The 15,350-nt window shown below is 41.8% G+C and overlaps 1 protein-coding gene across 8 annotated transcripts in view; it reads left to right on the top strand.

The window, feature by feature from the left end:
- The window catches only part of dnmt3ab (DNA (cytosine-5-)-methyltransferase 3 alpha b), a 47,434-nt gene that overhangs the window by 7,245 nt on the left and 24,839 nt on the right, over window positions 1–15,350 (top strand). For 5 of the 8 annotated variants that reach the window (XM_044142559.1, XM_044142560.1, XM_044142562.1 and 2 more), the window contains 4 exons: window positions 135–242; window positions 6,495–6,846; window positions 12,609–12,655; window positions 14,776–14,922. In XM_044142559.1, the coding sequence (XP_043998494.1) occupies window positions 135–242; window positions 6,495–6,846; window positions 12,609–12,655; window positions 14,776–14,922 (654 nt within the window). Of the gene's footprint in view, window positions 1–134; window positions 243–6,494; window positions 6,847–10,296; window positions 10,348–12,608; window positions 12,656–14,775; window positions 14,923–15,350 lie in introns of those variants that run through there. The other 3 variants (XM_044142564.1, XM_044142565.1, XM_044142567.1) reach the window with 2 other exon arrangements.

The raw sequence follows: 15,350 nt of genomic DNA, 5'->3' as shown, positions 1-15,350 counted from the left end.
TTTGTTGCACTTCTGCTGCTGAGCTTGGAGTGCATTTGCATTTCTAACTTGTGCTCCATTTAAGGACAAAAGGTGATTTTAAAGAATATGTTTCCTTTGCCAGCCAGTGTTAATGGGTCATTTTCTCTCAACAGGGTGAGAGCGTATTACTGGACGTGGGACAAATGAAGGAGCCGAGGTCAACCTTTAGTAGTGCCCCATTTAAAGTTGGAAAACCTGGAAGGAAGCGTAAGCAGTTCCCAGTGAGTATCGATCCGACACGTTGGAAAATGACCATGACATTCTGAATGCAGGCAAGTTTCGGTGTCATTTGACCACAACGCCTTCATCCACAAATTTGCTGTTTCCCCTAGAGGGCATTTGGCAAACTGCGACTGTGTCTTGTTTAAGCAATCTCTGTCCAATTTCAAAGAACATCCACCCGGATATCCGGGTGCACATCAGTTGCACAAGAAGTATGTATTTTTTTCAGTCAGGGTGTAAACTATGTCTCTTATTTCCTAAAGCGGGCTTAAATAAATTTTTTTTACTAAATGTGGAAGGGATTGAGTCAACTAGATTCTGCTAAAGAATCTATATATTCTCTCCCTTGTTGTAAATGTTTGACTGAAGGATCATTTTCTTGGTTCCAAAAATAGAAATGAAATAAATTGAGGGTCATTTGTTGACAGATTTGTGTCTTGAAGAATCAAAAGCAAAAAAAAGAAAATGCTGTTCAAAGCTTGAGACATTGCTTTATACCCTGTACACCTTTTAATTATGATATTTGTTCTGTAATATTCTCTAACAAACATTTGAGGCCTTCACAGAACAACTGTGTTTGTTTTGCGATGAAAACCACACTGAAGTGGACCATATCGAGTAATCGGATGCTGTCCGATGTCATTGGTGTAAAAGTAAAAGAGGCGGAGTGCAAATCCATCCCACTTTTTTTAGATTTTACAAACACTTTTTGAAAACCATGTATACTTCTCCTCCTGCTTCACAATTATTCACCACCTTGTGTCGGCCTACCCCACGAAACCCAATAAAAACGACTGCGGTTGGTGGTTAGAATGTGACAAAATGGGGAAAAAAGTGTAAGCGGTGATTACTTTTGCTAAAATTTGTGGCGGCAGCCTGCAGCAGCGTCAGAGTTTTGCTTTCGCCCTGCGTTTGCCTGTCTGAGCTGTCTCTGCTTCAGTTGGCATGCTGTCTGTTCTGGTTGGAAGGCAGCTTGTCCTCAGCACTGAAACCCTTTTGGATTCTTTATTTATTCATCGTCTGGACAGAAAATCAAAAAAAGAAGAAGGGAAAAAAAACCAAAAACCTTCAGGAGATTAAATGAGGCACAGTCGCTCCTTCTGAACCCACCCTAAGCACTTCCATTGTTAGAAATATGCAAATAGGCGCGGAAGAAAAGACAGCGGTCAAGTTGGGACACACTCACTTTAGTAAGAGTGTTGCGATCACAGCAGCATCAGGAAACGGTTTCAGCCAATCAGAAAAGAGCTTCATGAACAGCGGTGATCACATCCAGGAACCATACTGTGATAAGTTAGGTCAAGAAAACATACAAACGGCCATTATAAAGGTAAAGTGAACTTCTGTGGAGTTTGTTTTCCGAGACAGCATCTAGCAGACGCCTCTACAAAGTGTTGATAACACGTATACTTTTATAATCTACCCTTCCTGGACATGCATAGATACCACTATACTTTGATATCTATGGCTTTCCAGCTATAGATGGCTGGAAACCTTGGGCCAGAGCCAACAGTGTTTTGAGTTATCCTTCTCTGAATGACCCATTTCATACCATTATGAACTAGTCCAACTCTTGATACTATCAGGAGAACTAAAAATAAGCAATCAGACGGTCATTAGTAAGGAAATGGTCAATATTCCTTTGATTGGTTCTGACCTAAGATTACTGGCAAAACGACATAAAAATCTGAATTTTTCTGCTTCATTAAATGTTTTAGAAGGAAAAACTCCCTTCTTTTTTTTTTTGATCACGTCACTGCAACCATTTGTTGGTGGAATAATGACGTTGAGACCCTGGGTCAGAGCGCCACCGTTGCTTCGGCTCTTGTGTTCCTAGTTTGACGTTGCAGAGATCTGTCAAAGGTAGTCTAAGGAAGGCGTAGTGGTGAGCTGTTGACTCACTGGTGGCGGGCCCAGGTGGTCCGATCCAACTGATAAACTACCATAAGCCAAATGAAAGAAAAGTGGACGTTTGAATCGGCCAGAGAAATCCTGTGGGTTGCGTCTCCAATAGCAACAAGACAAACTTTCAGTGCCTGATGAGGGCTGCGGTAAAGGAGTGTACCACAGCTGTCTGGGCTCCATGTTGTTTTACCAAGAAAGGGCAAAGAGCGTCTTTTTATTCTTTACCCATTAACTGACCTTGTTGATTTTTTTAACCCCCATGGGCCTTTGCTTCAATGTTCAAGGAGGATTCCCGTGTCCAAACCACTTGTTGCCTCCCTTTGCCTGCTAGTTCAGTTCAACATAAATTCAGACTGGACTACTGGCACACATTTTGGATGTAAAGTAGGGTTGTTGTTTTTTTCACCAGATATAGAAAAGGTATGTTCAATCTTTTTGCTAAGCCAACAGATTTGGTTGCATTTAGCGTATAATGTGGAACATTGTTCTCTCAAATGACATACAGAGCTGTGTAAATGGATTTGCCCAACCTTTCAGAGGTAGGTTACAGATCCTAAAACTAATTTCAATATCAGACAAACCTTACTCGAGGAACTACAGTTAAGGGGAAATGCTATCCAAACCAACCAGGCCCAATGTGAAAGTTTCTCTTCTGAATTTAAGTCCTGCCTTTGACTAGACCACTTTAGAACCTTCATTTTGGTGCTTCTTTAGCTATGTTTCGGGCCATTTGGTCTTCCAGTTGGTCTTTGAATCTCTGCCTCTCTGCATAACCCAAGTGTGCTTGAGTTTAAGACCACAAACTGATTGTTGCACATTTTCCTTCTGAATTTTCTGGTGGAAAAGTGGACCATCAAGTACGGCAAGTCATCAATCCCAAAACAACAAATAGTCCTAAAAAAGTTCAAATTTTGTTTTGGTTCAAAAGTCTGAAAGTCTTTTTTGTGAAGTCAAATTTTCTTCCAATTTATTTTTGATTAATGACGCATTTTCCATATGTTACATATTGACTTGATTGTGCTATAAAACATTAGCATGTGTCTGGAAAATGCGTTACATCCCATTTCATGAGTTACAACATCGAAGTGTGACAAAAAAAACTGCAAAGAAAGAAATGTCTAACTTTACATTTTATCCAGAATCTTATTTACTGCCATGTTTTAATGCTAATAAGCTGCTGCACATTATGTAGGATTACCAGTTCAGTGTTGTGCCTCTGACCCCTGTCTGCCTGTCTGGGCTTTCTGATTTACCAAGCGGGACCTCTGACCTCTGGCAGCGTCCATATGTGGTTCACTGGGTCGCTCGTTGGTTTGCGCAATGCTTTTAGCAGCACTTGTGTCGCACCAAACTTGTTTGCTCTGGCAAACTCTTTTGCTTGCGTTTGTCTTCGTTACTGCGTGCAGATCAGAGTATCAATAATCCCGGAGCGCACGCTTTGTTTCTGTCACTCATCGTGTTCACTGGCAGGCTGCTCCTCGTTTGACTGGACTTGCCCGATTTATGGGTAATTTGTCCGATGAGGTCACGCAGACCTCCGCGACCTGAGAGGGATTCCTTACAGCCGGCTGCGTTTCATTGTGGCTTCATCTTTTCTTTGACGTTACAACTTCGACAGACGTTTATTTCCGCATGGCTTGTTTTGCATCCAGACATTCTTCAGGGTCACATTGAGAGCAGATATCTTCAGATTTCTATCTCTGACCAACTTTATGGTCAGAGTAAACAAGTCATGTGTTTTAAAGGCAGCAGCAGGAACACCAAAGAGGCTTACAATAGGATTCATAACCCCTTAGATAAAAAAACCCCCCCAAAAACATAAAAAACCTGAATGTACTTCACAGTGGTTCGATGTGAGTTTAACTGGAAAGACTAGGGTAAATGATATAAGGTTTTAGAAGTTTTTCACAAATAGTAATTTAAAAATTGTGACGTGCATTTGTATTCAATCCACCGACTCAACAGTTCAAGCCTCCTTTCACTGGATTTACAGCTGCAGGTTTGCGTCTCTTGGGTCTAAAAGATTTTAGCTATTCATGTTGAATTGAAGAGATCTATGAACCCCACCACAGACTTAGGTCTGGACTTGGACTGGGCTGCTCCCAACACACGGCGGCGTTTCACCAGGTCTCAGCTTCAGTCATGTGAAACTTTACAAATACTGGATGCACGGACGGCCATTCCTAAAAGTTCTCCTTGTTGCAATACGAAGTAGAGGTGCACCGATTGCAGTTTTCTGGCCCGTCGCCGATTACTGATCTTTACAAAGCCTGAATCTGCCGATTCCCATTTTGGCCAACTTGTTTTGTCTGAAATGTCACTAAATAGAACAAGGAAGTCATTGAATTGGTAACAATGGAGTGAACATTGTCTACTGCCAACATGCAGGCACGACCTGGGGGTCAAACCTCTCTCTGTACAGAGCAGAAGAGGACAGTGGCTGATTTTTAGACCTTTGCTGAGGTAGATAAGATCGGCTTCACATGTAAGTATTTAGAGCCAAACATGGAGAACCAACATCTAGTTTTATCAGTTCAAGAATCCAGACAAACCCCTACTAGTTTATAAATTATTATTCTTATTATACACAGGGAACCAATACATAGATCTATACTTTTATACTTTAGTTTTTCTTTTGCTTTTTTAGATATTTTATTTTTTTTGTTCCCCACCAGGGGGTCCTTTCTGTGGGCTCTAGTGTCCCTTATACCACAGTAGGCTGACAGAAAAGGGGGAAGGAGAGGGGGGAAGACATGCGGCAAATGACGTCGGGTCCGGGAATCGAAGCCGCGACGGCCGCGTCAAGGACTGAAGGCCTCCAAATGTGGGTCGCGCTATCCTCTAGCGCGACCCACATTTGGTCCCCAACCACCGGGTTGGACCCGGTACCAATTGGTACCGGGCCGCGCAAGAAATAATTAAATATATCCGTTCTATGTATTGAGTATGGAGGAGCTTTTATTTTGAAAATCGTACACCGGATGCCGAGGTTTGAGTCCCCCCCCGTTCGATCTTCACAAAGCACGCACGAACACCCCCCCCCCCCCCCGGTCCGCAGGAATTTACGAAGGCTTGGCCCGGTCCGCTGTACTAAAAAGGTTGGAGACCACTGCTCTAAGCCACCGGTGCACGCCCCTTCTTTTCCATCCATCCATCCATTATCTGAACACCCTTCTTCCCTAATGGGGTTGGGAGGGTTGCTGGTGCCCCTTCTTTTGCTTTTTAAAAAATATATTTTGTTTGTATTTCCTCATGTGAAGCACTTTGAATTGCCCTGTTGCTGAAAATGTACTATATAAGTAAAATTACCTTACCTTAAGCCCATTTCTCAAAATTAAGAAAATCGGCAGATACTTTAAAACCTTTAAATACTTTAGTTTTAGCAGTGATGCTGTGAGACGATGAGTGAACCGATGCCTCACACTCTTCACAATTATTCACCACTGTGTGTGGGTCTCTCATTACAAATCCTTTGAAAATACGTTGTAGGTTGTGATTACTTCATGACGGGGGTGTAAATACTTGTGTATGACCAGGCCTGTCACAGTAAGCAATAAATTAATTGATTGCATGATAAATGAAAACAAGCTCGATTTCCATTTTTCCACTTGCTTGATTTATTGCTTTCTCTCTCTCTCTTTCTACCTAGAATTGGGCAACATCCATCTTCCATCTGGTGCATTGGTGTAAACTAACTATGTCTGAGGTTCAGTTTTGTTTACAGAAGACGTCATAATTTGTTTGTTGTTTTTGTTATTTACTTTGGATATTTAAAATGTCTTCCAGTCCGAGGATTAAATGTTCACTAGGATTTAAAGTTCATTCATCTTTCAGAGGGTGTGCTGGCATTATTATGCCATTACCGTCATATCACTGCAAATTGCTCTCAAAACAACAATAATATTGCGCATTTCAACGACTTCTGGGGAAATTGGCTATCGTGACCGGCCTGCGTGTGACATCTAAATATGCTTTACAGCCGGAGAGACATTATTACACACTGGAAATCATGTCAGCTGCAAACAGGTCAGCGCCTCTCGAGCGAAGTCCTCTTTTCTGGAGCGAAACCAGGAGGACGGAGGGAAATTGTTTCTCCAGGAACAGCCGACATTCCTGGCATAGTTCTGTGCTGCTGTAACACACAACTTCCCTCCTCGCTTGTAAGCTAGAGGTTGTACGGCAGCTTTCATGTCCCAGCACTGAACTTTGGAGTTGAGGGAGTTTCTTGGGGATTGATGTAGCTCACTGATTCACATGCCGACCTCATACAGGTTGACTCACGTAGTATTAATGAGTAATACGCAGACGGTAACTTTTCACCCTCCTTCGTCCCGTTTCGCCTGCAGGTCGAGAGCTGCGGGTCCATCACGGGCTGCGCCAGCGTTTGCAACAGTTACCTCGAACTGTGCCGGCCATCCATATCACAAGTCTACAACGGAGAGACCGACTCGCGCGGAGAGAAGACGCCCGACGCCCGCTTCCCCAGACAGGAGAAGCGGGAAGTAGAGAATGGAATTCCCAGATGCCCGTCCTCCTACCAGGAGGAGGACGGCTCCCAGGGTCAGAGGCCCAGTCCCTCCCAGGAGAACGGCTTCCTGTCCAGCCAGGAGGAGCGGGAGCTGGAGAAGGACAAGGACGACGGCCCGATGATGCCGCGCAAGAAAAGAGGGAGGCGGAAACTGGAGCGGCCAACGAAGTGTGAGTTCTCTTTCACAAACAGGAATGATCTAGAAATGAGAGTCAGAGGACGTGCAGGTGTAGATCTGACACCAGATCTACACATTTACCTATTAGCTATAAGAAAGGTACTAGAAAGAAAAGAAGACAGGAGTGCATAAAAACTTAGGAGGTGTTCCTGATGTTGCTTCTGGGATGCTATAAAAGTTCATTAGTATTTCACTGTCATGTGAAATGTTTGCTGTTCAGAGTGATCCAAAGTTTCATTTGGCTACATTCACTCAGATAAAATAAATAACTGCTTCCAACAAGATCGATGCTGTCAACTCTTTCTACATCCGTCTAAAGCTTAGAAGAAAACACTCAGTCTATGTCATGCAGATCCTTTTGCTCTCTTCTCTTCTGTAGGACTTATGTCTGAAGACAGAGATGGATTTGTGTCAACTGAACTATTTTTTTGCTGTTTTGTCTTTATGTTTCGGATCAGGACCTAACAACAAGGTCTTTGTCAGTTTTCCTGTAGAGTCCAAGCTTTGGTTCACTCTAACTAGTGCCTTTGGGTTGAAAATGATCCACAGATCCTCCACCGTACAAGTCAGTGGACATGTGTTGTTGGTTTTTTTTGCATGTTACTTTTTTATTTTCTTGCTCTATAAAATGTTTGTTGCAGAGTAAACTAACACTAGCCTGATCTAACCAGAGCCCCAGGAAGCTCCACATGATCAAGACAGTGTTCGGAGACTTGATCAACAAAAGTTTGACATTGTCTTTGCACATCCTTACCAGAAGTTCATGAGTGCAGTAAAGCATCGACGTTGAATATTTAGCGAATTCTGTCAAAGTTGTCTGGGTGACAATGTTTCGCAGGCCCGTCGCTCCCTCGGCCACGTGCCTCCAGAGGGCCGCTGAGACGTCGGCTGTGACTCTGAATGGGAGTGTGGTAAACAAGCGCAGGGGAGAAGCAGCCGGTCTCCTGGCAACGGGCCTCGTCGGGCTGGCAGGTCCCAGGCGACGGCCGTGCCAGTTGGACGACGTCAGAGCCAGAACTCCTTACAAACTGAGTCTGCACTTCTTACTCACCTGATCTGTGGGGCTTGTTGCGTCTCGCTCGGGCAAACCCCGGGATTACCCTGCTGCTTTAACAGTCCCAGTGTCTGCCATGAAGCAACTTTTCTTTTTTTTCTGCACATCTATCCTAAGGCGCAGCATTTCTGTTTTTTATTTTGAGGGTTTTTTTTTTTAATGAAGCAGGGTTGAATCGGTACCAATAGGGTGTTTATATATTTGCCATAAAGATATCTTCACAATCAAAAAGTTGGATTTATTGTGACTGGCTGGGAACGGGGCTTTGGCTTTTGTTGCTCAGGAAGTAAGTAGCCACATTATTTGCGCACTAATTACTCGGGTTTGAGTCTACAAAACTTTATGGAAGGAGAAAGTACAACTCTGGCATGCGTGTTGTTTTTACAGCAGCACTGTACTCGCAACTGGTGAAAAATATGTTTTAAATAAATGATACAAAAAGACCTAATCAATAACTATTAACAGTGCAGAAGAATATATATATAGAAGGATTAAACTGAGTAATTTCTTTTCTTTTTATTGTCGGAAACTTGTTTAGAGAAAAACCACGGCTGATTATGAAAGGAGTTTTTCAGAAATGGAAAAAGTTTTTAGTATTTCATAATCCCTGCCAAAGAACTAAATTTAAAACTATATGTAGCTCCATGCAAAGCGTTTAAAATACGTCACAAAAACCTTATAAACCTCTTGAATGTTTTCACATTATGTGCTACAACCACAAACGTCCATATAAAGTTGTGGGGATTTATGTGAGAGAAAAATACAAAGGAGAGCATGGTGGTGAGTTGAGAGAATAATTAAAGATTAAACACTTTTAGCAGTTTTTACAACCACTCTTGCTCCGGTTAAATAAATTCTTTAGAGTTTAAATAATTTCTTCTTGCAAAATAGCTTAAGCTCAGTCTGATTGGACAGAAATGGAGTTTGTGGACATCAACTTTAAATCTTGCCACATTTTTGACTAAAACAGGAATATTTGCTAATCTAATCTCTTTCATAGTAACTCTGACTGCCACTCTCCAGTCTCTATTGCAGCTGCTTTAACAAAAAAAATTTAATTTATACTTTTTGTTGCACCATGTTATTGTTGAGTAAAAACCAGTGAAGGTGTATTTTTCCTTTCCTGTCTTTTTAACACACATCATCAGTCGGGCCAAGACTTTAACACAATAAATTAGATTAATTGACAAATTTTAACATTTCAATTTTTTTAACAAAATGAATTACATTATTTTAACGTCTTTTTTTGTTTTGTTTTGGGGGTTTTTTTACTTACAAATGTTCTGGCTGGAACCTTTGTACTGGCACATTTCTGGCACACCCATAAATTTGATGCACAGGCGACAATTTATGCTTCGAAAAACAATGAGATGGGACGCTGGGAAATACTTTGGTTGTGTTCAAAGTTCTGCTAAAAGGAGTTGGCCCGTCAGCGACGCTATTCAGGCTTGAAATAACATCTCAGTGCTAAACATGTGGCAGCAGCTAATGTCAACATTCACAGCTCAGATTTCTAAAGACGCATTTCCTCAAAGACGCTCCATGAACGATCCGAGGTTCCTGAAAAAGCAGAATGGGTATAACAGCACTAGACACTAATTTGATGTTTGAATAATCTAAATAACAGATTGAATAGCTTAGCAACAAAAGTTGAAAATCTCTCATATTTTGTCAATATATAATTGCGACTAATTAAGTGCAGACCCTGAACTGAATTCAATTGAACATTTGAATCGTTTCCCAACCACTTGCTCTGTGGCGTAACAGCTAAGAAGAGAGCGGATTAAACAAAAATCATAAGCGTGTGGTTTAAAACATGTTCATCAAAGCATCTTGTGAGCTTGTGCATTCTCACATCGCCCTTATGTCTTCGACACGGGGTTGCAAAAACGGATTGAGAAGTGGGTTTTTGTCAAAGGCGGGTACCAAGTAATCGGCAAGTGAAAGACGTAAAATGCTGTCAGAAAGCAGATCTGGGTACTTTGAGGCGGCATAATGAGCCTCATAGCCAAATCAGCAACTTATCTGTACAGTTTGTCAAATATGAGCTTTAAATGCATCCCGACTTTAAATGCAGATTAACTTCATCACAAGGGAAAATATATAGTAATCTGTTAGTAAATGTTGAGTCAGTGAGATCTAAACTTTAGGATAACGTTAGCTTAGCTTCCACTTAGCAGCTAGCGTCCCCTCGCTTCAATTTTACTAATCAACGAAGCAGACTGGGGCTGGAAATCGCAATAACGGACAATAAAGTGTTGGTACGGTTACCACTGGAGCGCAGAGAGCTTGGCAGAGGAAGCGGAGGCCTGGATCGATATTCAGCTAAACAGGGTTTGAGTTATCCATCTGGAGGGCAAAGGAAGGATTTTAGCTCCGTCTGGGTTGTGCAACTGAGCTCCGGTAATGCTAAAGCTGGAACCCACTCCAGCTGGCAAGGTATACTCTCTCTGGGCATCGCGGGCCGGATCCTCTCACGAACCCAGTGACCTTGGCACTCTGAATGCCTCAACAATTTGTTATAGAGTCATTTATTCCTGAGGATCACAATGACAGAGGGGGAGGCTGGAGGTCCAGCCACACGTGGAACAATCTTGAAGATGCTGCTAAGAGAGAAGACTTCTGCTTGAACTGGTCTCTGGGAAAACTTGCCATCAAGTGCTGTCCCCTCCCAATTCACACTCCCCCCTTCCTCCCCTTGGGGCTCAAGTGCCAACACAGTGCTTTACCATCAACTGTTTACTCCTTCTGTGCCATCTTGCTAATTTCAGAGCCAGCTGCTTCATAAGACGTGTGTGTGTTGTGCAGCAGGGGTATCAAAGAGCCTGGGGACTTTTAGAAGGACTGTGAAACTAATACCAGATATGTTGGCAGGCGCTTCTGTGATAAAGCTAAATTTGGCTTCCTCGTGTTGTCATCTGATTGTGAGACGGAGAAAAGAAAAAAAGTTCATTAATCACGACAGCCGCGCTAGTGTTTCGGTCATCGTCGGTCTCTGTTGTACTCCGTCAGCGCTTGGTTAGACACAGACAAACGATGCTTTTCAGGAATAAATGACGCGCCTGTTGTTATTGCAGACATCTGAAATCATGGCCAAGTTGGAGGGAAGTCCGACTGGAGCGTTTACTGTGCTTGAGTCAGTTTTATTAGACTGCGGTTTGAGGGCCCCTCGACGCTGGGCTATTTTCGTCTGGTTTACTCGGCGGCTGAAGTTCTCACTTCAGGTTGTGCAACTTCCTCTGAGCGTATCTGCGCCCATTTCTTCCGGTGCGTGGCGCCGATGGCGTCGCAGCCGTCCTCTGCATCATTCATCCACCTGTGGACGAATGATGGCTGTTTGGAGGGGATCGTCTGCCGATCGGTTTATCAGTCAATATAGTACAGTTTTGACCAGCCCAAATCAATTTTAGCCGATTTCGATTGAACTTTCAGAACTATAAGACATAAAAACTGCATTTGATAGTTTTTTTTTAAGCTTAGGGTTAGCAGTCTTCTTAGCGTTTATCATAGCTGTTCACCTGGTTAACTCAGCAATACTAATAAAGCTGTTTATATGCTTTAGAACAGACTGTTCACTTTTGTTTCTGTTAAAGAACATATTTGTCACGAGATGCAAAACCTACATGAACCTTCAGGAAAATATTGTTTTACACCTCCTAAAGAAAATTTGTTGGGTTTTGTCGCTAAAAATCTTTCAATTTTTTTTGTTGATGTGATAAAAAAAAATTTTAGTTTTGGAAGACATAAAAAATATATAACTTTTTCAAAGAGAGAAATATTCATATGTATTAAAATAATATGAATAATACCTAGCAGATTGTGAATGAAAATACATGAAATATTAGCTAAAATGAGCTTTTTTCATTGTTTTGTATTGAAAAACATCGCTCAGGTCAATATCAGTTTTGGCTAAAGCTGCCATGATAAGTGACTGAAACTTATTTCTCACTATGACTGTGTTGCAGTTTCTCTAAATGTGTGTTTTGGGTTGTTTTTTTTAACTTGCTTAGGTATGTGTCACACTGCCTGAACTGAAACTATAATCTTTATTACCCAGAGGAAGTCCAACCAGCTTTATAACGTCTGTTGAGCTTTTCAGTAGTAGGACTTTTTTACAAGCAATTTCATGGAAAGACTTCCCAAAAACTTTACTCTGCTCTGATTCAGTTCAGGTTTTGAGAACTTCTAGGAGGGACATATGCGCCCACCAAATCACAGATGTGAAACAATATGTTGTAGACTTTATGACTCAATGTCAACAGCCAGGGCTAATAGCAGCTGGCTCTGTGTTTCATGAAAGGAAAACATCGGGCCGGATGATAAGCTGTGGCCAAAGTAAACTTGGCCACCTTCTACACTCATCAGAACCTGGGCAGCAAATCCAGACCTTCGTGACTCCACCGTTTCCTCATACAGCACCTGAGAGCTCAATCTGCTCTAGTCCACTTTTTCAGAACCACAGTTTGGATTTATATGTGTCCCTCAGCCACCAGCCCTCCAGACTTTTAGCGAATTAGCTTTCTTTAGAGCAAATGCTTTGTTGATGTGATGAAAATGAAGCGTGCGATTCATGAACGTGTCATGGTTTATTGATCAATAAAAAGCAAGGAGTTTTGCTCAGATTTTGGGGCTGTTTATGGGATTTTACTCTCTTCGGTGAATGATTCAGGTCATCCATTGTGTCACTGTCTTCTCTCTAGATGTGGAGCACAAGGAAGACGACGGGTGTGACGCAATCAAGACTGAGGTAAGATTTCTGTGCTGTTGTGTGGTTCTCTGGATCAGAATAAGGCTTGAATCCTTGTTTTGTGAGGTCAGAGTTGTTTAAATGATCTTTGGATGTTCTACAAAAATACAGTGCGGTTTTGTTTGACTGCAATTGCCATGAATGCATAAAGTACTTAACTTCCTTGCAGAGGTGTGGACAAATGACTAGTGGCACTCTTACGTCTACGCTACGTATGTTAAACATCTCAAAAAGCATAGCATGGGAAAAGACAGGAACACGGCGCCTGGCTCTCGAAAACCAATCATAGAAATGATTTTTGAATTATTCTTAAATCCTCCTGCATATTGTTCATATCCATTGCCTGTTGTTCAGGAAATTACTGACATGCAGTCACCATGTCTAACTTGCTTAGCATCATATTGGTTTGTTTGGCTAAAGTATCAGACGCCTGTTTCTAGATGCTAACGCTAACATTAGCATCTTGTCGTGCACACAAACTCTTGAAACATGCACAACTCAGTAGAAAAAACCCCAAAGATCTCTTTTATCCTTTTGGTCGTTCACATCATTCACATGTGACATGGTTTATTCTCTGCAAAAACACGACGTCTTCTAAAAATAACATACGCAGTGACTCTCGAAAGTGAACGCAGCCGTGTTTGGGAAAAAAAAGAAAAAAAAAAGCTTGTCTGTGCCATATGTAAAAACGAGACCAAGATTGATCATTTCAAAACCGTCTCTGCTTATTTAAACGTGACATCATCAATAATTCAGCAGAAAAAAAACTAAACAAAACAAGACCACTGGGAGAACAATAATTACAAAAATCTGCAGCAACCTGCTCGTAAAACGTCTTCTGTTATTGTTCTGCTTTGTTGAAATTCCTTAATTCCGGCAAAGCCATTCCCAAACGTTAATTTTCCTCTCATAAAGTCATTCTTTTGTTTGTTTGTTTGTATGTATTATTCACTGTTAATTACCGTAGTTGGACCAAAACGTGAAGCCAGCCTAAACACCAACCATGTAGTTTATATGGAAACGGCTCTTGGGTTTTGGTTGGGTCTGACAGAAATTTATTGATGACCTCGACACACGTTGCCCAATCAAATCTTTAGAGTTTATGTATCTGGAATCGTTTTTTTAATGTTTGCTAACAACCCTACGGTTTGAAGGGACGTTGACTCGTTTCATGAGTTAGATCAAATCTACTGACTCTTAACTCGATGAAATCACAAATACACCAATATAATAGTAACGCAGTTGGGTTCTTTACTTGAAAATATTTGACTCTGTGCACCAAACAGAATTTTAGATTTTTTATTTTTTTCTTAGGTAATCTAATATTAGCTCTGCTGATTTTTAGCTCCCGGTAAAACTCCAGTACTCTGAAAACTAACACGCCATTCAGCTAGAATCACAACGAGGTACAACAAGTGCCTTCTGGAGAAAATAAATATTTGCTCATGCAAACTGCGAGCTGGTCAAAGAGATAAACCGCAGCTTGGAAAAACCTGCAGTGGAAGAGTTGGGACTTGTTAGTCGGAGAACGGTGGGCTGGTCCGACTTGTTTGGTAATTTAGCATCAGTATAAACTTACACGCTCCTGGCAACTAGATATTCAAATTGGACTCAAGCCTCTACAACAAAGGAACAAATATGTTTCCTACTTAAAGATTTGTTTAGATTGACTTTCCACTCTTGTGCTCTAATACAACATCAGACGGTAAAGGCCTTTCCATGCAGGCTTTTAGAAAGAAATCAGTAAAATTATGCACAGCACATTCTTCAATGCTGTTTGCTTTTGACTGGCCAGAAATCCTGAAACAGAAAATGGTTTCTTCTCTCTTTGAACTGATGAAAGAAATGGTACCTGATGGTGTATAGATTTGAAATATCAAATACACTTGGAAGCATCTCAGGAAAGCTTGTTCCGGTGTTTGTGAAGTTGCTAGACTCTGTGACCTCCCTTTACAAAATTAACTAGTCAAATCACCAAACTACCCTTTTCAAACAGAACGTCTCTCTCATGAAACACGCCGACTGGCTAGACGCACGATTTTGCCACGGTTCTCAATGTCGACTCAAAAATAAAAAGAAAAAACCAAGTAGCTAATTTGTTTCTTTCGTACCTTAAACAGGGAGGTCGAGGCAGGCTACGAAGGGGAGTTGGTTGGGAGATCAGCCTTCGACAGAGGCCTATGCCCAGAATTACCTTCCAGGCTGGTGACCCTTATTACATTAGCAAGCGGACCAGGGAGGAGTTGATGGCCAAGTGGAAGATGGAGGTGAGTACCCTCGCTGTAAAGCAGCCACCACTGACCGCAGGGTCAGAGGCAAGCGTTGACTGAAGCTAGGAACCCTGGGAAACCCATGACCAAGTGTATTTGGTGTGTCATTTGATATTTCATGAAGGTACCATTTATTTCAGGGAAATTTCCCCAGTTTGGCGTCTGCTTTTCATTGCTTTGTTCTTGTCTTTTGTACGAGCGGTGGGGGGGGGGGGGGGAATTACATCCATCTGTGTGGGTCACATCTGGTTCATACTTCCCTGCTGAAAACATCAAATTTGGATTTACTCTGTTCCCCTTGCTATTGATGTGTCAGTTCAGAGCTGAGTGGATGGTAATAAAGCTGATCCCAACATGCAATGTTTCTTTGTTGTTGTTGTTGTTGTTGCTAGAGTCTGAGATGAGCTGAATTAAACCAAGTTTAG

Source organism: Gambusia affinis, linkage group LG16 (assembly GCF_019740435.1).
Source record: "Gambusia affinis linkage group LG16, SWU_Gaff_1.0, whole genome shotgun sequence".
In the NCBI taxonomy this organism is placed as follows: domain Eukaryota; kingdom Metazoa; phylum Chordata; class Actinopteri; order Cyprinodontiformes; family Poeciliidae; genus Gambusia; species Gambusia affinis.
The sequence above is the reverse complement of the archived record's forward strand: the minus strand, read 5'-3'. Positions and strand labels throughout refer to the sequence as shown.